The sequence below is a fragment of the Aquarana catesbeiana genome, linkage group LG06 (genome assembly GCF_042186555.1).
Source record: "Aquarana catesbeiana isolate 2022-GZ linkage group LG06, ASM4218655v1, whole genome shotgun sequence".
Lineage (NCBI taxonomy): Eukaryota > Metazoa > Chordata > Amphibia > Anura > Ranidae > Aquarana > Aquarana catesbeiana.
Window position 1 is genome coordinate 58,190,831 of NC_133329.1, and position 23,603 is coordinate 58,214,433.

At 45.2% G+C, this 23,603-nt stretch overlaps 1 protein-coding gene and 1 pseudogene across 2 annotated transcripts in view; one reads left to right on the forward strand and one right to left on the reverse strand.

Moving 5' to 3' along the window:
- The window catches only part of KIF22 (kinesin family member 22), a 40,716-nt gene that overhangs the window by 12,964 nt on the left and 4,149 nt on the right, over window positions 1–23,603 (reverse strand). For both annotated transcript variants that reach the window (XM_073635987.1, XM_073635986.1), the window contains exons 2-7: window positions 16,404–16,605; window positions 11,176–11,303; window positions 10,943–11,091; window positions 10,451–10,660; window positions 5,382–5,612; window positions 2,541–2,694 (exon numbers count right to left, since the gene is read on the reverse strand). In XM_073635987.1, coding sequence (XP_073492088.1) covers window positions 2,541–2,694; window positions 5,382–5,612; window positions 10,451–10,660; window positions 10,943–11,091; window positions 11,176–11,303; window positions 16,404–16,591 — 1,060 coding nt within the window. In that variant the 5' untranslated portion in view covers window positions 16,592–16,605. The remainder of the gene's footprint in view (window positions 1–2,540; window positions 2,695–5,381; window positions 5,613–10,450; window positions 10,661–10,942; window positions 11,092–11,175; window positions 11,304–16,403; window positions 16,606–23,603) is intronic.
- On the forward strand, window positions 19,754–19,834 carry LOC141101856 (U2 spliceosomal RNA; annotated as a pseudogene).

Here is a 23,603-nt window from a genome sequence, read left to right on the forward strand (position 1 = left end):
GAGGTTTAAAGAGACGTGGATCCTTGGTCTATAAAAATAAATATGGCAGTTTCATTATCCATGCCACAAGAGACAACAATTCCTCCAAATTCACCCTCCACTTTTTAGTTTTGGTCATGTGACTGCTTTATCTTGTGTGTACTGGAGGTCCATTGGTTAGAGGGCAGCGATCCCAAATTAAAAAATACCGTCTGCAACCGGGGGAGGGGGTATGTGCCATCAAAAGGCCGAATACAGGACTGTGTCCTGCTGTTCCCATTACAGGAGCGAACGCTGCACATGTCTCAATGCTACTATGGGTCCAAACCATCGGTGCTCAATCTGTGGCCCTCCAGCGGTTGCGGAACCACAAGTCCCATGAGGCATTGCAAGGCTGATAGTTACAAGCATGACCCCCAAAGGCTGAAGCATGTTGGGAATGGTAGTTTGACAACAGCTGGAGAGCTGTGCACCCATGGTCTAAACCAATGGTTAGCTTTGACAGGAAAGAACATGGAGGGCATCAGACTACTAGCAGGTTTACTGGGTACAGGAAGTCCCCGAGTTACGAACACAATAGGGACTGTAGGTTTGTTTGTAAGTCGAAGTTGTTCGTAAGTCGCAACACTGCATTTGTAAGTGTAACTTCCGGTCGGAACACTACGTTCGTAAGCGTAACATCCGCCTGTGCATGGATGTGGGATGTTCCGGTCACATGGTATGTGTCCGGAGGTATCCAGGACCAGCGTGGCGCACAAGTGAGGCTGTTTGTAAGTAGGAGTCGTTCGTAACGCGGGTGTTTGTAACTTGGGGACTGCCTGTATTGATTAGCCAGCAAAAATATATATTTTTTTAAAGTGGTTGTAAAGGCTTAATTTTTTTCTCCAGAAAATAAACATGTTATACTTAACTGCTCCGTGCAATGGTATTGCACAGAGCAGCCTTGAAACTTCTCTTCTGGGGTCCCCATTGGCGCTCTCAACTCCTCCCCTTCTATGTGCACCCCCCCCATAGCAATCTGTGTGCAATGGAGGCACACGTCGGCACTCTCCTGAGCCCTCCTGTGTGTATACACAGCTCAGCCCCACCCCCTGCTCCTAGGATTTGGCTGACAGTAGCAGGAGCAGATCATCTCCCGCCGCTGTCTGTGTCCAGTGCAGAGAGGAACAGAGACGAGAACCATTGCAGACAAGCACAGTGCTGGTCGACAGGGGTCTCAGGTAAGTATATATGGAGGTGCGGGGGAGCGATACAAATACTGGGACATTTACCTTCATGCAAGGAATTCGGAAAGGTAATAAAAAAGGCTCTCCTTTAGAACAAAGTTTACATACAATTTAAAACTGACCTGAAATGTTAAGATTTGCCATTTTATAGAAAAGTTTAGAAGTGTTATTGTGCCCAAGCTGTACCCTGAGAAATTCTTCATTTCCTCTGGGAAAAAAACAGCACTGAGCTTCATATGCGAGTGTGCCTTTGCACTCCTGTCCCTACAGCCCCAGAGCAGTATATCTTGGGTCAGGTTCTCCTTAAAAGTAAAATTGCAGTTTACACCCAACTAGCATTAAAACTGCCCCCTTTCTTCGCGCCACCCCACCTATGTTACCTTATACTAAGATGTATATACTCATCTAAATTTTCAGGCTGGTCCAGTCATGTGATCCTACCTTCCTGTTTCAGCCGCCACCGGCTGCAGGAGAGAGGAAGGATGAATGGCAACGGATGGCCCATTGAAGCCTATTGAGAACATCACTGCTGCAGGCTTTTCTAACTGTTGCCTGAGCACTTTGTCCTCATCCCTGCAGCTGGCTGACATAGGGGAGATCACTTTATCAGACAAGAGGACCCCGAAATAAGGTTACAGTGGTTGTAAACCCTTTCATATACCCAGTAAAGTCACTGGCCTCAGGTGATACACAGATGAATCCAATCTCCTACATAAGCTGTACCTGTTTATCAGCAGTCTTCTCTGCATCTGTTCAAAGTGCTGAATTTAGAATGCTGGTCTGAGTTCAGAGAAAAGGGGTAGAGCGCTGAATTTACACAGCGCATAGCTCATTGGAGGGAAGGGACACATCTCCCCTAACACAGGAACAGAGCTAAGACTGTCAATCACAGGCTGTGTGCCTAGGTCCCTCCACTGTCATTTTTTTCTCTTGGCGTTTGACAAGTTTCCCTAAGTGATTCATGCTGCCAATCCAAAAAATCAATCAGTGTTCCCCTGCCATCCATGTGTGAGGTCTGTCTTGGTTGTTAGTGCACCTCATTGTGCATGCATACATATGAAAATACTTTTTTACTATTGTTACAAATAAAAAATGATTACTATATACACTCTACCTCCAAAAGTCAATTTAAACTCCCACATTCCCCTTTTTTATATGTACTTGAACCCGGGATGGAGGCACAAACATTGTGCCTCATTTAATGTCCCAAATCCCCCCCCTCTTGGCCTGATGGACAGAAATAGTTTGTCTGGAGTTCGGCTTTAATCTCACAGTGATGTGAACACGAGTTATAAAGATCATGGTGCAGATGGATGGAAGAAAACCCACTCTTACCTGAAGCTTGAATGGTTTCCTGACTGAAAGGCTTGTTAATGATCTGCTTGGACTTGGCAGCAAAGTTGAGGGCAGTCAGCGTGTCAAAGTAATATTTATGCTCCGGTGCAATATTTGCTATCATAACACTGTGGGCGGAGCCACCAAGGGAATCCTAGGAAGTGGAAACAAAAGCGCAAGAACTCAAATGTTACAGTAACACTTTCATCTTTTCAGGTTTACTAAAAAACAAAAACTAACCACTGCTGCTTCCATCAAACCCTGATCACACAGGTGATTTGTAGATTAGCAGGCATTGCCAGGAAAACTGCACCATGTGTTGAGTCTTGGTATTGAGGTGTGGGTTGGGGGACATTTGGACTTTGAGGGACCCCCCCTTTAAAAAAAAAAAAAAAACAAGGAGCAATGGCCATTTTCCAACCTTCGTTAAAGTGGAGTTCCACACAAAAATGGAACTTCCGCTTTTCGGAAGCCTCCCCCCCCTCCAGTGTCACATTTGGCACCTTTCAGGGGGAAGGGGGGGTGCAGATACCTGTCTAAGACAGGTATTTGCACCCACTTCCGGGATAGACTCCCATGGAGTCTATGGCCTCTTCCTGTCCCTCCGCGCTGTCTCCTGGGAAACACAGCTCCCAGGAGATAGCGGGGACCAGTTACGATGTGCAGCGCGACTCGCGCATGGGCAGTAGGGAACCGGGAAGTGAAGCCGCAACGCTTCACTTCCTGATTCCCTCACCTAGGATGGCGGCATCGCCTGCCGACATCGCTGGACCCAGGGACAGGTAAGTGGCCATGTATTAAAAGTTAGCAGCTGCAGTATTTGTAGCTGCTGGCTTTTAATATTTTTTTTTTTTGGCGGTTTAGGTGGAACCCCACTTTAAAGCGCCCCTCAGTTTTTAAAGCTGAAGCTCCTCCTTTGAACATGCCAAATAAAAAAAAAAAAAAAAAAAAAGAAAAGGAGCAAGCCAGGGACAGTCAAGTTTGCGCGATAATCTTCTGGGAGAGATAGAAATGCCACATACTGGGTTGTTTTAGCAGACGCTTCATCTCCGTGATGAGAGCAGGAGAGAAGTTCTTCTATATGCCAACTCCCCCCCACCCAATTCTTACATCATTTAGGGATTGTAGGGAAACTGGTACTTGAGTGCCTAAGCCACCATACTAGCAAAGGTCACTAGAAAGGTTGATTTTGGACATCCTCTAGCCAGAAGATAATGCAGGCACCATTTGAATATCTACAGCTTCTAATGCACACTGAGAGAAGCACTCTGTGTGCTGGGAGTTAATAAGCAATTTCTGTACAGGGGAGAGACTGTACAACTGTACAAGGCTGGAGTTTAGCTTTCATTTTCAGACAAAAAAAGATCAGAAAAAGCCAACCTATTCTCTTGCACTCCCTACATACCAGAGTCTCTTCTGCACACAGTCCATTTGTATAAAAGCAAAAAGGTGTAAATATTTGATGCACAGACACGCATTGCATCAGTACTTCTGACAGCGAAACAGATAGAAAACAGAGCAGATGAAGTGGAACGCAACACATCCCTACACGACAATCTGGAGACAAGGAGCAACAACATAACAGCAACTACTGGCAGCAATTCTTGACAGTTTTGGGGGGGGGGGGGGGGGGGGGGGGTGTAACAAAAGCTACCAAGTTCTCACCCTGCTAAAGCGGGGCAATATGAAGGGAATCTATCAGGAGAAAAATATTCAATCAACACCACACACACAGGCAGGCTGTGAGGTCATCCATGATTAAAAGATAAGTACTGTAATCCTTTGCTAGGAATCATGTGTAAATGGGTAGTTCTGAGAGGCCTCATGCTCACAGGGTGTTTTTCCTGCTGCTTTTAGCAGAGTCGGGCTTTTTTCGCCTCTCCATGTTATTCTGACCATGCACACTATGGCTTTTAGAAATTTTCAGTGACAGAAGCTTTAAAATTAGCACCTGTAAAGCACCTCTCAAGCCACCCCAGTGTGAAAGTCTGAGAGCTTGCAGGACGTAAAAAAATAAAAATAGAGTCCTGCAAGCACCATTTTTGGAGTGGTGTATACAGCGCTCTGCCACTGTCCCTGCCCATTGGAAAGTATGGGCAGCACTGCCTACAAAGTGCTTCAGCAGCACCGCAAAATGGGCACTTTTAACCCTTTATTCGGCTGCTAGCGGGAGTTAAAAGCACCCCGCTAGCGGCCTATCAACAACGGTAAAGCACCGTTAAAACTAGCGGCGCTTTACCGCTCCAGTGTGAAAAGGGTCTTAGAGGCAAGGAAAAAAAACCCACAGCCAGTGCGTCCAGGAGCTGTAGAGTTTGGGCAGAAAAAACGCTTGATGCTACCAAAACTTGCTAAAAGTTTGAGCATTAATTCATTTCCATGGCCAGAATAAATTTATTCTGGCCAATTAAATAAACGCCGAATTTCTTGATGCCTGTAAAAGCTCTTAAGAGCTTTAGACACTTACAAGCATCAGGCTTTTTTTCTGCCAAAACGTTGCTGCCAGGAAGAAAGGCTTCTAGGAGAGTTTGCGAAACATCCGGTGTGTATGAGGCCTTATAGTCCCACACCTGCAATGTTAAATCACTTATCACAATTAATGCGGTTGTCAAATAAGGCAGAACATAGGGCAGGACTGGTAGGAACAGCACATTGTTCTGCACAGCAATGGTCTTCACCCCTTTAAATTCAAAAGGATTGAAATAACATACTAGGAAGAGGAAGGTGTGGAAACCTGACCTCTGGGCTGTGTGGCCTCCAGAGCTCACCCCACAAGGTCATAGAATAACCCAATGTGATAAAGTTCAAACCTCAAAAAAAAAAAAAAACAAAACAATTTCTTACCTGTAGGAGGCGTGTTAGCTTGCTGTCTCTGTAAGGGATTCTGGGTAATCCCTGATTTAAGGCATCTACCACCTTGCTGAGCGTGAAGAGTGAGGAGTTGATGGCGCCGCTCTCCTTTAGTCGTATGCCTTGGTTTCCTGTGCGTCGGTTGTCTTCTGATCCCGCCAGGTCTATCAGGTACAACTTCCCCGTTAGCATCCTGAATGGTGGTACTTGCTGTGTCTTCTGCACCTGAGAGGGTTCATAGAAATAAAATATGAACTCAGCAAATCAGCATACTGGATAAAGTCGCCAGCTTCATGCCTTTGCAGTGCTGGGATCTGGAGTTCAAACCTCTCCAGGCACACCCTCTGGATGCGTTTATGCCCATTGGGTCTTTAGGATGCTGAGAGGTGGCATCAATTTCTTCAAGACAGTCAGAGATTAAACTGATTGTAAACAATCAGCTTAAAATAGAAATTAAATGCAAAAATGTGTATAGATAAAAAAAAAAAAAAAAAAAAAAAAAAAAAAAGTACCTTTAATCCCCCCTCCCCCCTTTTTTTAATAAGTGATCACATTCCCTCTGTTCTCAGCTGCATTGCTTGGGGGGGGGGGGGGGGGGGGTTTGGGGGGAATCAGCAGAACACAGAGCTTCCCAGTGAATGGCTGTGCAGCGGGGGCATGTCAGAACAAGTCTGATCGATGGAGAAGAGCACACCAAGTTCCCAGCATAGCTAGAGAACTGACCAAGGTGTGCTCTCCTACTTCATGTGGTCAGTTTTTAAATAGGAAAGCAAGGGGATTGGCAGGAACACCAGGGATTTCCACACAAAAGGAAGCAACACAAAGAACAGGAGACTCATACAAGTACATGGTACAGCAGCCACATATCAGGAGTATGAAATATTGGGGAAACAAACGTGGAACTGCAGTCTGCTCACATAATTTGTAATAAAAACATCTTTGCCATTCTAAAGCTTCCCTCCAACCACTTTGCAACACTTCCAGCTCTGCAGCCCTTATTGGTCCCCTTATGACTCATCCCCTCTTTTCCTTGCAAATTCAGAGAGCTGTGCATGATGTCATATGCCTAGGCGAATGACCAGACAAGAAACAGGAAGTGGGCTGTATGAGGTATTTACTGGCAGAAGAAAAAAATGTTTTACTATCCAAAGTTAAAACAAGGGCAGAAGATTTAAAGGGGCTGTAAACCTTTGTGTTTTTTCACCTTCATGCATCCTATGCATGAAGGTAAAAAAAAAAAAAACTGTCACTGACTGGCCAGCCCCCTACCCCCCACCCTGTTTTACTCACCTGAGTCCCGTAATTCCCACGCCAGAGACATGCTCTTCCCCTCTGCCTGCTGTCTTGGCTCAATTGGATAGATTGATAGCAGCGCAACCATTGGCTTCCGCTGCTGACAATCAAATCCAATGACGCGGTCGCTGGGGACGAGTCCGGCATTCTGCATCTATGCTCTACTCAGGAGCGCGTCCGCAAGGAAACCCCCCTGCAGGAGAGTGCTTCTCCTAGGGGGTTATACAATGCGGGGAGGAGCTACCAGTGCCGCCAGAGAACCCCAGAAGTCGAGAATCGGGGCCACTCTGTGCAAAACAAACTGCACAGTGGAAAGGTATGTATGACTTTTTTTAACAAATCTTAGCTTTACAATCACTTTAATAGATGGAAAGATGAAATTACTAAAAGTTCCACTTTAGGGTTCACATAATACTGGCAATACACTCCTAGAAACAGAATCACTGAGGTGCAGCACATCCTTTAATACACCGGTCCCTCACTGGCTAGGAGAGGGGCAGATTGTCACTCAGTAGCAACATTTTAATAGGTGCAGCCAGTGAGGGAGCAACACTTTAGGAGAGGGTTAGCGCTCTCTCAGATGAGTTGCCAGCTGCAGTATTTCTAACAAAATCATTCAAGGGGCTGTTAGTCATAGCAAGGGCTCCCAATTTGTATTAAACGATAAGTTCATTTTGTATAAGGTTATGAACTGCCCGGCTCCGCACCTCCCCGATCCGACAGCTAGCAGGGGTCTCTCCCCCTCTCTACTAGATGTTACTATAAAAAAAAAAAAAAAAAAAAAAAAAAAAAAAAAAAAAAAAAAAAAACCTAGCCGAGCGTGGCTCCGCCTACCTGGCCATGTCACTCAGTGTCCTGTGGATGGGAAAGCTACCAGATCTGGCAGCCTTTACGGATGTCGGCTTGTAGTTTTCAATGAACTATCAGGGTGCCATGGTCATTCATGCCCTCTTCCTGCCCATATGGGTCACAGATATACTGACCGATCTGCAGGAGACCTGTATGGCACCAGTGATGTGCTGATGCTTTTACAGGCTCCAAAATTAGTAAATGCCAATGTTTACACCTGCAAAAAAACCTATGCATTTTTTTCTAAAAAGTTAAAATGATCCTTTCAAGGCCGCCATTACCTTACTTTTGAAGTGATGCACAATTTAATCCTTACAGGTCCCCTTGAAAGGCTTTCATTCAAACAGGCCATAACAGATAACATGTAAAAGTCTGGACAACTGACCATCACACCTATATGAATCTGTTACAATCCAAGTACAAAAATAAGCATTAAAAAGGAGTTGTAAAGTCAGGTTTTTTTTTATCTTAATGCATTCTATGCATTAAGATAAAAAGCCTTCTGTAGGCAGCAGCCCCCCCCCCCCCCCCCCCCCGAATACTTCCCCTGAGCTCCATCTCAAACCAGCGATGTCCACAAGTTCCTCACTCTCCCTCCTGATTGACAGACAGCAGTGGCGCCATTGGCTCCCGCTGCTGTCAAAGTCAGTTAGCCAATAACGAGAGAGAGGGGGTTTGGCCGAACCGCAGCTCCGTGTCTGAATGGATACACGGAGCTGTGGCTCGGCTCGGGTGCCCCCATAGCAAGCTGCTTACTGTGGGGGCACTCAACAGGAGTGAGGGGCCAGGGACCTGAGAAATAGAGGATCTGGGCTGCTCTGTGCAAATCCACTGCAACAGAGGTGGTAACACTTATTTTTATAGAAAAAAAGAAAACGAGGAGAGACTTTACAATCACTTTAATACAGATTTGCCACCTCACCCCCCCCCCCCCCCAAGCACAACCTCCTCCACTCTTCTGGGAAGGCTTGAGAGGGTCTGGAATTTTGTGCCCATTTGTGAGGTTAGACACTGATGCTGAATGAGAAAAACTGGCTCACAAGTCACCCCAAAACAAGTTCCAAGTAGGGTTGAGGTCAAGGCTCTGTGTAGATCCCTTGAGTTCACAACAGAGAATGTCTTAATGGAGCTAGCTTTGCAGGGGCACAGTCATGCTGGAAAAGAAGGTGGTCACCAAACTTACCACAAGGCTGGAAGAACAACTAAAAGGTCTTTGTATGCCATAGTATTAACAGTCCCCTCTACTGGAAACAAACATTTCCAAGTAATTTTAGCCATATAGTGCAGTTGTGATGTCAGGGGTTAACAAGGTTTTATGCCATATAGCAGGGGTCTCCAAACTTTCTAAAACACAGGGCCAGTTCATGGACCTTCAGACTTTAGGGGTGCCAGATTGGCCATAGGGAGGAGAAATTGTCCAGGCGTCAATGGGGAGGACTAGTGACCCCCCCCATCGTTGGCGTCAATGGGGAGGACTAGTGACCCCCCCCCCCCCCCCCCCCCATCGTTGGCGTCAATGGGGAGGACTAGTGGGGAAAAAAAAAAAAAAAAAAAAAAAAAAAAAAAAAGTGTCCCAAGGGCCAGATAAAGGAAAGAGAAGGGTAGTGCCCAGCCCTCAGAAAGCAGTTTGCAGACCTCTGCCATATAGTGTATTTATCCATAAATGCTCCTTCAGGGAAGGTACTGAGTGGAATTTTAGTGTGCTATATAAAATCAAACAGACTCGACTGCGGCCAAAACCAAACATGGCAATAAGTAGAACCCTGCTGCCACCTGCTGGCGTCTGCCCTACACACAGGACTGTCACCGCACAGTAAATCACACATTTAACAAATACTATGAAATCTGAGTGCACATAATTGCCACTTAAATTCACACAGGAAGTTTAGCTAGGCAGTGTAATGGAGACTTTAATGGCAAACAACTCATTGCAGTTAGTTAATAGCAACTCGCACCCAAATAAATATTAATGCAGAATGTCTGGGTTCACATGAGAGCTTTTCATATCAGATCCTGTCAAAAGGGGATCTCCAAAATCAAAGGATGAGAGCACCTTTCCACTGACTTCCACACAAATAGGAGATAATGTAAACCTTGCGGAGCTGAAGTGGTTAAATATATACAGCAAGTTACACAAAACTTTTTATATTATACTTAACAGGTACTTAACAGGTTTTTAATGTTTGTAAATGGCAGCGCTACACATAATTTGAATTATGGTTTAAAGGAACCATTACCTTCACCAGGGGTAGGCAACCTGGGGCCCTCCAGCTGTTGTGGAACTACATTTCCCATGAGGCATTTGCAAGGCTGGCAGTTACAATTACTCCCAGAGGCATGATGGGACTTGTAGTTCTGCAACAGCTGGAGGGCCCCAGGTTGCCTACCCCTAACCTTCAGTAACAGTTGCAGCAGCTGGGCACACTGTATATATCCTCGGCCTCTAGGGGCAGTATACAGCGCTGTGTTCTGGCAGTGAAACTGGGAATTCCTCTTTCCCACTTCAGGGGTAAAAAATTTGGGCTGGGTGTTGCTCAGCGATTCACAGGGAGCTTTGTATTCTTAGAATGAATACAAAGCTTCCTCTGATTGGCCAAGGTGGACAGATGATTTCACAAAATCATGAAATTAAACAATTTATAGAAAACAAAAGCACCCTGTAACCAGCTCAGCCCAGCTCCATTTTGTTCCAGAGTGGGAAGGGAAGCTCCTACCTTGCTGCTGGAACATATTGCCATATTTCACACCTATCCCACAATTTAATGCATGGGGCCTGAGCAAAGTCTATGTGACAAGTGTGCAAATAAAGCTGAAAAATATAGTAGGAACACAACTATACACAGCAACACTATAGGACTGGCATTGACTAGTATTACTGCAAACAAAGCAGACTTAGTGTCCAGCTTCTATGCAGGCCTTACCTTGATGAGTAGGACGGCATGGCTGCGGCTGGACCGGTCGTTTAGTTTTGTACAGGCCACTGTGCGGTTCTGGCTAGCTGGGATGAAATGCTCGTCAAAGTCTGAGAAGCTGTTAAGTGTTTTCTGTGTCACACCAGGAATCAGGATGTTATGGTCCTTATCCTCTCTGATAGGAAGATCCTTGTTCTTGGGCTCCAGAAGATCCATCACCTGGTCAATAAACACCAATGGATTAGAGAGACCAACAGGCTCAAGTAGCAATCTCTGGCTTCAAGACCACTGACCCAAAACAAGTACAAGTACAAGTATTGGAGATCAGTGAAAGTTAAGATTGAAACCACAATTTGCATCCTTGTTATGGTCCAGTTTAAAATAGCACTTTAATTTGCAATATCAAAATGTGTGGATGTGCTTCGGTGTACGCAAACGCTAGTTAAGCAGACTGATCATTGCAGACTTAAAGCAGTAGAGGCGAAGGAATGGGTGACTTACCTTCTCCTGGTAAATCTCCACATAAGACATGCTGATAGAGTAAGTCCAGTTCTCTTCAGTAGCTGCCCGTGTCATCTGTAACAGATCTCTAACAGCCCGAGGGATGACACCCGGCTGATTCGGGTTCCCCAGCATTGTGTGTGTCTTCCCTACAGAAGACAATAAAATGCAAGTGTTATATTATGCTAAAGACAGTGATAGAATCAGTCAAGTCTTGTGATGGCGATACCAACCTGCTCCTGTAGGCCCATAGGCAAACACGCTGGCGTTTTGTCCAATAAGCAAGTGTGGAAGAATCGGGTACACAGAACCGGTGTAGAGCTCCCGCTGAGTAGCAGCTTCCCCATAAAATGCATCAAACCTGCAAGGAGGAAATGGCACAGTATGAACACAGCGTGACCTAACTTGCTAGAAATCATTTTAACCACAAATGCTTACAGAAACCTGTCGAGGGGCCCCTAATTACTGATGACTTCAGAAAATGCAAGTTTTCTGTCTGCCATGCTGACTTAATTACTTCAATACACTGACCTGAAAAAAACAAAAAAAACCTATGCAGAAAATGTCACTTTCCACGTCTGTACAGCCAGATAAACTATAGTCCCTATATTAGGTTGAGGCCCGTCAGTCATGTAACCCAAGACCCCTTTCACACTGAAGGCAGTGTTCAGACGTTTTAGCGCTAGAAATAGCACCTGAAAACTGCCTCCCATCTCACTAGCCCGAGTGCTCTCACACTGGGATAGTGCGCTTGCGGAATGTTAGAAAAAGTCCTGCAAGCAGCATCTTTGGGACGGTTTGGGAGCAGTGTATACACCGCTCCCAAAAAGCCCTGCCCATTGAAATGAATGAGCAGTGCATCCAAAGCGCCGCAACACGGCCACTTGTAACTCCTTCGGCCGTTAGCGGGGGTTAAAAGCACCCCACTAGAGGCCAAAAAGCGCCGCTTAAACAGCGCTATAGCGCAGCTAAAACGAGCTGCGCTTTAGTGCTACCACTCGGGCAGCCCCAGTGTGACAGTAGCCCAAGGCTACTCAATCCAGAAAAATTTAATTCAACTTGCACAGCTTGTTTTTAGTTTGAGCTCACTTCTCCTGTACAGCTTCCAGGGCAAGCATTGTCAAAGCCAATTTCTAGGCAAATGTATATCCTCTACCGATTGTTCCTCAAAAAACATCCCTGCTCCCGTTTTGCCAACCTGAGTCTGCCACCACATGCCCCTCACTGGCGCAGCAGTCTTTACCTGCGCTAAACCATCCTGTTGCTATGACATTGCCCCAGTGCAGTTTAAGAGAAAGCTGCAGTGCCGCAAAGTCTAAGGTGCCAGCGAGGGGCATATGATGGTATCCTGCTACTTGACAGCCAATAGAAGTGCCCAAAGCTCCAAGGTAGCAATGTGGACAGTGGAAGGAACCTTGCCACTCTGCTGTAGGAAGCAAGATGATGCAGGACCCAGTATGTCCCCACATATATAAAATAATCTGGGCTTTTAGATTTATACCTACGGCAATCATTTTTTTGGGGGGCGAGCATGTGCATGGAGAAGAGCTTTAACCACTTGACCTCCGGAAGATTTACACCCTTGCATGACCAGGTCATGCAACGCTGTACATAAATTACATTTATATCTTTTTCCCACAAAGATACACACACACGCTTTATATATTTATAATTTTACTTTCTGCTATAAAACTGCCAATTAAAAAAAAAAAAAAAAAAAAAAAAAACCCTCCTTAAAGAGGAGTTCCCATTATAAAAAAAAAAAAAAAAAAAAAAAATCAGCAGCTACAAATACCACAGCTGCTGACTTTTAATAATCGGACACTTACCTGTCCCAGGGTCCAGCAATGCGGGGGATCGAAGCCCCGCTCGGCGGGGCCAACATTGTAACTGTGGGCGCCCGGCTGTGACTTCACAGCCGGGCACCCGTTGCGCATGGGCGAGCGGCGCAGCGATTGGCTACTCAATCTGAGAACTGTCATGTCCCAGATGATTGACAAGAGGGAGGGGCAGGTTCCAGTTTCTTGAAACCAGCAGTAATTGGAGTTTGACGAATTGGTGATTGGACACAACACCGGCAACCGAATAGAGTCCGGTGCAGGATATTACGAGCAGAGATTCTTACTCCGCTCTGATACTAGCAAACAAAATGGCCGCCTCCGAGGCGGTGAAAACTTTGTCACCATTAGTTGCTGTGCTGTCAAAACAGCTCAATCTTCCTGTACCAAACTCTGTTCGGTTGTCTGTGTTGTGTCCAACGACCAATTCATCAAAATCTCCAATTAGCAAGGGATTAAATAAACCGGAAGCGACGTGGTTGGAGTTTGATGGGTTTGGAGAAATTGATAGAACACCGGCGGTCATCCACTGGCCAGCACCCCCTGATCAGCTTGTGCGGTGACTAATCACAACACAAGCAGCGCCCCCTACACAGAAGAGCAGAGACACTTATCTATACACGGGATTCTGCGCAGTTGGCCCGCACCATAGCTGTAAAGCTACAATGCGCGGTCGGCAAGAGGAAATAATGGACGTAGCCAAAGACATTTCAGTTAACTGGCCCTGGTACGCATTCATGTGAGGTAAAGACTTTAGAGATTGTGAACTCCTTGAGGGCAGGAACGAATATGAATGTACAATATGCAGCAAAAAATGTTGGTATTATATAAAATGCCTTTAAAAGTCCATGCACACTGGGCATAAAAAAATAAATAAATAAAGATGCTTATACAGGAAATTTGCATTTTACTCTTCAGCCTGTAGAAACACTTCTAGGTTAGCCTATGTGGTTCATGCATATTAGGGCGTTTACAGGCGTATTTTAAGAGGAGCACTGCGGCAGAAAAATTAAAAATGCTTAGAAACACGCAGCATTTTAGGAGCGTTTTTTTTTTTTTAATCTTTATTTTTCTAAATTTTCATATCAAATACAGATAAAAACCATCCTTATCCCTGGAGCCACACCAGAGGATAATATTACACGTTTATAAATAAAATACATACATTACCCCACTTCTCCCTTCCCATCCCTTCCCCTAGATTAAACCCTCCCTCTTCTCATTCCCTACCCCTAGACCATTGCATCATTATATTCTTTAGTCAATTTGAACAGTTTCCATTCCCCCCCCCATCTTTTAAGAAACCCCTCTCTCCCTCCTTCCTCTGAGAACCGAAGATTTAACCTACAGACTTCATCTATTCTCTCAAGCCACTCGCTTATTTTTGGGCCATCCACCATCTTCCATTTTTTTGGGATCAAACTCTTCGCTGCATCTAACAGATGCATCAGGATCGAGTTCCTATACTCCTTGACTGGCGTTTCTACTCCATGGAATAGGCATACCCAGGGATCTTCAGGTAACTCGGCCCTGGCAATCCTAATATATCTCAATATTTCCCCCCCAATATATTTTGATTTTAGGGCAGCTCCACAAAATATGGGGACAGAGATCCCATCTGTTTGCATCCCCTCCAGCTAGGGCTGGGAAAAAAATCGATTTAAATCTTGAATCGAGTTGAGAGGTCAAATCGATTCAAAATTTAAGCAAATCGATTTTTTTAGATTTTTTTTTTTTTCACCGCGCCGGTCCGGAGGCGCTGCGGGCATGAGTTTTTAGGCGAGGCCGCGGCTTCGGCCTAGTCCGCGGCTACGGCCGGACGGCGCGGACTAGGCTGAAGCCGCGGCCTCGCCTAAAAACTCATGCCCGCAGCGCCTCCGGAACGGCGCGGACACCGCGCCGGGCCTGAAGTACTGCGGGCAAGGAGTTTTTAGGTGAGGCCACGGCTTCGGCCTAGTCCGCGAGGCCGGACGCCGCGGACTAGGCCGAAGCCGTGGCCTCGCCTAAAAGCTCATGCCCGCAGCGCCTCGGGACAGGCGTGATTTCCAAAAAAAAAAAAAAAAAAAAAAAAAAAAAAAAAACTCGATTCGAATCGTGAATCAAGTTTTTTTTAAGAGAATCGAAGATTTTTTTTTTTAAAGAAAATCTCCCAGCCCTACCTCCAGCATTGTGTCATTTGCCCCATATGATATTTTGCCGTTATATCTGGGGTCCTATACCACCTTGCTAAACATTTATAGTTTGTTTCAATTTTAACATTAACAGAGGATCCGTGTACCAGTTTAAAAGTTTTCCCTAAATCTTGATTCTCTCCCCTTTGACCTATTTCTTCCTCCCATTTTTTTTTTTCTTATAAACTTCGGGACTTCCAACTACCTTCCCTCTACTAATATGTTATATAACTGTGAAATGCCACCCTTTGCTGTGCCTGTGTCGCATAACCTCTCTAAAAGGTGTCAAATCCTCCCCCCCTTTCAATGGTAACGCCATTACAAACTGCTTGAGTTGGAAATACCGCCATTCATTCAAAACAAACCAATTTTTTTTCATTTTCATATCATGTAGTGAACAAATTTTTCCTTTTTGTGTTATATGTCTAAGTTGCAAATTTCCACCCATCGAACTCTTCCCTGGCGTGAAATAGTTATTCTATTTTAGTGACATTAGTGGTGAATTATATTCCCATTTATTTTGTTTGTGCAACTCATCCCATATCCTCATAACATTTTTAGTTAACCTTAATGTATTAACCCCAAGTGCTCTATGTTGTGAAGGTGTCCAAATATTTTTTCCCTAGGTTTGCGTCTGCCATATTTTCTATTTTAACCCATCTTTTCTCACTCCTTCCCTTAGTCCATTCAACCAATCAAGTCAAAACCACAGCTTCATAATATTTTTTGAAATCTGGTACACTTAATCCCCCATTATCTTTCCCTCTGTAGGATTGATAGGGAGACCCTGGGTTTTTTTTTATTCTGCCAGATCAATTTTGATACCAAACTTTTGAGCACCCTAAAATATTCTGGGGGTAAATATATAGGTAGCATCTGAAATTTATATAATATTTTGGGTAATATAATCATTTTTAACGCATTGATCCGGCTGATCCAGGACAAGGGTCGTAATGCTATTCTCTTTACCTCTGCTTTTACTTCATCTAACAAGGGTATGTAGTTAGCCTGGTAAGTTTCCCCCAGTGACGCTGCAAGTTTAATCCCCAAGTATTTAATTCCCTTCTTCCTCCAGGGAAACTGAAATTCCTGTTGAGGGCTATATTCTTCTTTTGAGCTTATATTTAATATCTCTGATTTATTTAGATTAATCTTAAAGTTTGATAGCTCTCCATACTCCTTTAGAACCTTCAATAGGTTTGGTAGCTAGATACGAGGTTGCATTTTAGGAGCGTTTGAAGTTTTCAAGCACATTGAAAAACGAGCAGGGGAACGCTTATAAAAGTAAAATGCCCATAAACTCTTGTGCAATACAAGCTATGAGCTCCCCCCCCCGACACTCCTGCCAGAGTTTGGCATTTTTTCTGACTCAAGCACACATGGACCCCAAATTATAACTTGACTTTACATCCACATTTACTTTATGTTGAATAGGGTGATAGTTAATCTTACTGGTACTGCATGGTCTCCATCTGGTTCCTCCAGTTGATAATCTCCAGAGAATGGGAGTCCAGGCCCCTGACACAGACTTTATCCTCCCCTTTATCCATGTACGGCCTCAAGCGGACTGCTACACGCACGCGGGTAATGGATGGTTTTTTCATGCCTTGTGCTTCCAGGATACTCGTCCTCTTCGCCATGATTGGTAATGTTCCTAAAAATACAAAACACATTTGTATCACATCTAAAATCGGATCCAAACATATAGAACACACAAGGTTACTAAAAAATCTACCCAATACCCTCATGTGGTGGGTCATTGATTTTAGGTGGCAACAGTAACACTTCACTGGACCAAATTCATCCCACATAAATTGACAAAAAAAAAAAAAAAAAAAAAAAAGAAGGAGCTGCAGGATTAATCGCCAAGAATCGAAATAGCGATCTTTTTCCCTTCCCGATCTTCAAAACAGCTTGTCACGATTCTTTCTAACAAGTGCAGAGAGTTCTCACAGCTGGGAAAAAAAAAAAAAAATTCCAGGCAGCCTGCCAAGTTTTATCACAACAGGAAGAATAAGTAGAAACAAAGTATATTTTCGTTCTAAAGGAAAGAACTCCAGTGTGTAAATGAAGGAAGTTTAAAGCAGAGTTCCACACAAAAATGGAACTTCCGCTTTTCGGAACCCTCCCCCCCTCCGGTGTCACATTTGGCACCTTTCAGGGGGGAGGGGGGTGCAGATATCTGTCTAAGACAGGTATTTGCACCCACTTCCGGCATAGACTCCCATGGGAGTCTACGCCTCTTCCCATCCCCACCGCGCTGTCTCCTGGGAAACACACAGCTCCCAGGAGAGAGCGGGGACCACTTGCTACGCGCAGCGCGACTCACGCATGTGCAGTAGGGAACTGGGAAGTGAAGAAGCAACGCTTCACTTCCTGATTCCCTCACCTAGGATGGCGGCGGCAGCTGGCGAGAACCGAGCGGGTTCTCAGCGTCGCCTGCCGACATCGCTGGACCCTGGAACAGGTAAGTGGCCATGTATTAAAAGTCAGCAGCTGCAGTATTTGTAGCGGCTGGCTTTTAATATTTTTTTTTTTTTGGCGGTGTGGGTGGACCCCCGCTTTAACCATTTAAAGACCCAAACCTTTTCTGACATTTATTGCTTAAAAGTAAATTCAAACATTTTCTGCTAGAAAGTTACTTGGAACACCCAAACATGATCTATTTTTTTTTTTTTTTTTTTTTTTAGCAGAGACCCCAGAGCAGGGGTGTCCAAACTTTTTTCAAAGAGGGCCACATTTGATGAAGTGAACATGCATGAGGGCCGACCATTTTGCCTGACATTCTGTGAACCATTAAAATTCAGTCTAAGTGTGTTTGTTCGAGCACTAATACACTGCCCAACAAGAATTCTCTTGCCTTTGTGGCTGTGTGTGAGTAAAGAGATGAGCTCGGGCATATGATTTGGATATACCGTATTTATTGGCAAATAACACGCACCTTAACTTTAAGAGGGAAGATTCAGGAAAAAAAAAAAAAAAAAAAAAAAAAATCTTAAAAATTTTAAATAAAGAACTGTGAAGCAAAATAAGGGTCAGTGCCCATCAATGCAGCACCCACCTCGCCCTGAACGCAGCCTCACCATTGCCATCAGTGCAGCCTGATTCATGCACTTCTGCAGCCTTGGAGGAGACAGGGAGGGGGCGGGACGAGCGCCGACAGACATACAGGAGAAACTCCTGTTTTATGGCGGCCTCTTTAATAGAAAGTCCTGCCTCCTGTGATGGACAGAACAGTTGTCCAATGGGAGCGCAGGAGACGGGACTTCCTTTTACAGAGGTCGCCGTGTAAACAGGAAATACTCCTGTACGGCACTTGTCCCGCCCCCACCAAGGCAGCCAGCATGTAGATCTTTTGTGGCCCCCGGCGCTCGGGGATTCGTTGGGGGCCACAAAAGATATACATGTCAAAATGACCAGGCGGGCCATCTGAAACCGGAACGCGGGCCGCACTATGGACATGCCTGCCCTAGAGAATAAAATCGTGGTTGTTGCAATATTTTATGTCACACCGTATTTGCGCAGTGGTTTTTAAAACGCAATTTGAAAAAAATAAAATAAAAAATTGTGATTCTCAGCCAGAATCATGCAGCTCTACTTTAAAACCTACTCCCAAACAAAGTGGCCCCTTGGTGCAAAAATTAAATTCCCATGATCTCATGGATGTTTGGAGGGACGTCCACCCTACGGTGAGGGACTACACCTTCTATTCTCATGTACACAAAACATTCGAAAATAGATGGCTTATTTACATCTTCCCAGTTAGTTTCATCAGTCAAAATTATTTATACTCCATGGTTGGACCATCCCCTCCAGTTTAGATGGTGTTGAACCTATGGACTAAACCACGGCCCTCTTCATGGCGCCTTAACGCTTCATTACTTAACGACCCCATTGTCTTTAAGGATGTGGAAACAGCCCTACACCAATCCTCGTCAGACACCTCCCTGCGTATCAATTGGGCAGCTCGCAAGGCCACCATTTGTTGTGAATGAATATGAATTGCATCTAGAGCCAAACGAATCCACGAACACACAGAACAGGATGATGAGCTTCAAAAACTCATAAGGGAACAGAGATCAAGTCCGCACCTAGACCTTCGATACAAAATAGACATGGCGCCAACGGCTTTGAATCTGACCCCAGAGACAAAAAGCAGAAAAATATACCCGTTGGTCCAGACATCGGTATTACACAATGGGTGACAAGCCTAACATTTTATTGACAATAACAACATTGTGTACATAAGGCGTTGTGTGATATAATGGTCTACATACGGATACAAGGCACGTACACTTGACAACATGGTATATATATATGGCTATGTGGGGTGTTTTGTGCTATATAGGATATAGAGTGTGATACGAGATCTACACCAGCAACATGAAGTCTATGTGAGGCGCGAAAGTGTAAAAAATATATATATATATATATATATATATATATATATATATATATATATATATATATATATATCATTTTAAAATGTTTTTGGACTAAAACTATCTAAAGATAGTTCTCTATTTAAGATACATTAATTGAGTTTATTCAGCATGAAATTTAGCTTAGTTATGTAGCATGAAACTGTATATTTTGCAATATTTACATTTTTGTTTAACTCATTCAGTGAATCCAAGCTCTGCAAGCTGAGATAACATGCACTGCATTGATGCATTCACACAATTTCACAGTAACCATGAGCTAAACCAAAGTTCAGGAATATTCCTTTATCCCATTGTTTAGCAAAACTTTGTACACTACAAACTGTATGATTGAATCGGTTCTGATATCACTGTTTTACTATCGCTTCTCGGCCTTTTGGCTAAGATCAAGTGTAGCATCTGTTCTTATCCGTTTCCAGAGGAGGCGCTGTGCTACTCTCGTTGGGGAGGGCCAGCAATTCCAATGGTGTTATAGTGCCTGGAAAGGTGGTTTCAGCAGTGACTATGCCACGCTGCCCGACAGATACTGGGGGCTGGCCGATGGTTGAGTCTGAGCCGTCCGGAAGGGTGCTGCATCTCGGTCTGGCCGGAGGGTTGGGTCCCTGGCCTTCTGGCCTAGATTGTGGTAGCTCTAGCTATGGACAGTTATTCGGGAGAGAACGCTTACTCCCCTTTTTGAGGGGGGGGATGGTTAGTATTTCCCGAATGTAATTAGGAAGGAGTGATGTGAGCGACGGTGGAGCCTGATGGTAAAGGGCTCTCACCAAGCTCCCTGAACTTCGTGCCTTTCTGCCTGGAGTGGGGGCAGCTGTGGTCTGGGTCGTTGGTCAGGGTTGGTCCTGAAAGCCTACGGAGTATGTGCCCCTGGAGTGGCAGTCCAGGGGTGGCAGGCCGGGCCTTTTGGCTGGGACCAGAGGAATTTCTTTAATCCTGGCCGGAGGGCCTGGTCATTGTGTCACACAATGGCCACCTTTTCACTCTCCTCTTCACTTATTCCTTCTCCACTTTATTTTATTTATTAAGCCTATGTTTGTCACTTTTTGTATTTGTACACAGTTTGTTGTGTGATGAGTAGGGTAGTGGGTCCTCGGGCCGGCCCTTAAAGTCTTGGGAAGGGGTGGACATGGCCTTTTGACTTAGTTGGCCCTCTCCCATGGGGTCTCCCTTCGGGGGAGCCTCACCTAGTACTTGGGTGGGTCTGTTTCGGCAGTCCCTTCAGAGAACGGGGTCCGTCTGGTTTCGGCCAGATGGACCAACTGTAAGTACCCTTGTCCCCGTCTGGAGCCTAACGCCCCGGGGATTCAGGGAAAGGCACATTTGTGTACCCGTTTGCTCTTTTTTGTGTTTTACTCTTTATGTGCGTGCACATTTTTTTGGCACCGGTTGAAGTTTTTGGGTGTGTCATGCACGCCATAGGCAAAAAAAAAAAAATTGCTGTTTTACTAACCTGACAGCTTATTATTCTAAATAGGAAACCTTCATTTTGCTTGCAAATAACGATTCTAACTGCCAGCAAGAATAAGTGCTTACATTTAAAGAGCACCTGTCATTTAGGATCCATCATGGCAGCGCCTGTTAGCGGGCCATCCACTCACCTGCTGCCGCCAAGTCCCTCACCTTGTGTTGTGTCACTGCCGCATCACCAGCCGTCCCATTAAAGTGAATAGGACTGTTGGCGAGTCAACAGCGGGTCAGAGGAGGAGCTGCTGAGGGACAGAGATGACAGTTGCCCTTTAACGACTTCAATACCGGGCACTTATACACCTTCCTGCCCAGACCAATTTTCAGCTTTCAGTGCTGTCGCAGTTTGAATGACAATTGCGCGGTCATCCAACACTGTACGCAAACTACTTTACCATTTTGTTCCCACAAATAGAGCTTTCTTTTGGTGGTATTTAATCAACTGTGGTTTTTATTTGTTGCTAAACAAATAAAAAGAGACCGAAAATTCTGAAAAAAATAAAAGTTTTGCTTTTGTTGCTGTTAAAAAATGTTGTAAATAAGTTCTCTCTTTCACTGATGGGCACCGATGAGGTGGCACCAATGAGCGGGCACTGATAGGAACTGAAAGGCTGGAAAGATGGGTTCTTATGGGTGGCACTGATAGGCATCCCTGGTGGCACTGGCAGTGGTAGACATTGTGAGTGGGCATCGATTGGCAGCTGCCTGGGCACAGATTAGTATTTCCCTGGGGGTCTAGGGGGCATACCTGGTGGTCCAGTGTGGATGGATGGATTCCCTGGTGGACCTGGGGGGCTTCCCTGGTGGTCCTGGGTGGGATGCGAGGGGGGGCTGTGCTGATAAACATTTAGCACAGACCCCCCCTGTCAGGAGAGCAGCCGATCGGCTCTCCTCTACTCGCGTCTGTCAGACATGAGTGAGGAAAAGCCGATCACTGGCTTTTCCTATTTACATCATGATAAGCCGTGATTGGACATGGCTGATCACGTGGTAAAGAGTCTCCGTCAGAGACTCTTTACCTAGATTGGTGTTGCGGGGTGTCAGACTGACACCCCGCAACAACTATCGTCGTGATGCGCGCCCCCGGGGGCTCGCAGTGGCTCACTATCCTGCGGACGTCATACGACGCCCAGTCAGGATATTGAAACCACTTTGCCGCCGTCATTCTGCTGTATGGTGGGCGGCAAGTGGTTAAACATTATGATTTAAATCAAGTCTTTTTACTAGTGATTTAAATCGACTTGATTTAAATCAAATTAGAGCGGCACGATTCTGCACATCCCAACACAAGTATATTGATTGGTTTCCACAAGAGTTATAGCATCTACAAACTATGGGATATATACTGCAATTTTTTTTTTTTTCCTTTAAAACTAGGAATGTGGCGATCAGCATCTTATAGTGGAACTGTGATAGCATTGCGGGCAATCTGACACTTTGTGAGAACCAGTGACACTAATACAGTGATCAGTGCTAAAATATACACAGTCACTGTACTGTCATTGGCTGGGAAGGGGGTTAAACATCTAGGGTGATCAGAGGGTTAAACGTGTGCTCAATATGTGTACTGTGAGGCGCTTTTACTTAGGGCCCTTTCACACTGGGGTGGTTTGCAGTCGCTATTGCGCTAATAAACCAACCGGAAAGTGCCGCTGCTTTGTCTCCAGTGTGAAAGCCCCGAGGGCTTTCACACTGGAGCGGTGCGCTAGCAGGATGGGAAAAAAAGTCCTGCTAGCAGCATCTTCAGAGTGGTGAAGGAGCAGAGTGTATACCGCTCCTGCCCATTGAAATAAATGGGACAGCGCGGCTTTACCACCGGCAAAGCGCTTTGTGGTGGTTTTTAACCCTCTCTCGGCTGCTAGCGGGGGTAAAACCGACAGTAAAGTGCTGCTTACAATAGCGGCGCTTTACCGCCGACGACACCCCCACGTGAAAAGGCCCTAAGGGATGTAACAGTTTTTATTCCCTGCTTTACAGAGAAACAAAAACCACCACATCAGGACAGAGCCCTGCCTTGTTTACACTCGCAGAAATCCGTCCAGTCTGTCTCCTCACCAATCAGTGGGTGCTGGCGGCCATCCATTGGAAAACATGGTAAAAATGCAGGGGGAAAAAAAAAAAAAAAAAGACCCACATGTTCTTTAAAAACCACATCGCAAACACAGTAAAATCACATCAAACACATGCTTTTTGCAGTGGATCAGTGTGAAAGTAGCCTTTATCACTTCTCATTTAACAAAATGGAAAGCAAATGGTGCCCTCAATGCTTAGAAGTATAGGCAGATATTTAAGCATGTGATTGGCTCGAAAATTATTCTGCAGCAGGACAAGTCCCCCCCCCTAAAATATACAACCAACGTCATTAAAGCCAACACCATCTTGGCTTTACAGCCAGTCACCTATTGCGCTTTGGTAATGGCCCAGCAGCATGGAAAGAAGGAGGGGGGGCGTACTTCCGGCTGCGTTTGCCACGGCGAACTCACCCAGAAGTGGGAACCTGGCATAACCATGTACCCACTCCGTCCTCCACGAAAGGTGCCAAATGTGACAGACAAGCAGAGCATCCCCTTTTCAGTAGGAAAACAAACAAACAAAAAAAAAACACAAAACAAACATGTTATACTTTCCTCCTCGGTGCAGTTGGTTTTGCACAGAGTGGCTCCGATCCCTCCTCTTGTGGGGTCCCTCAGCGGCGCTCCTGGCTCCTCCTCTTCTCGAGTGCCCCGGAGAGCCGCTCTCCCTCAGGACA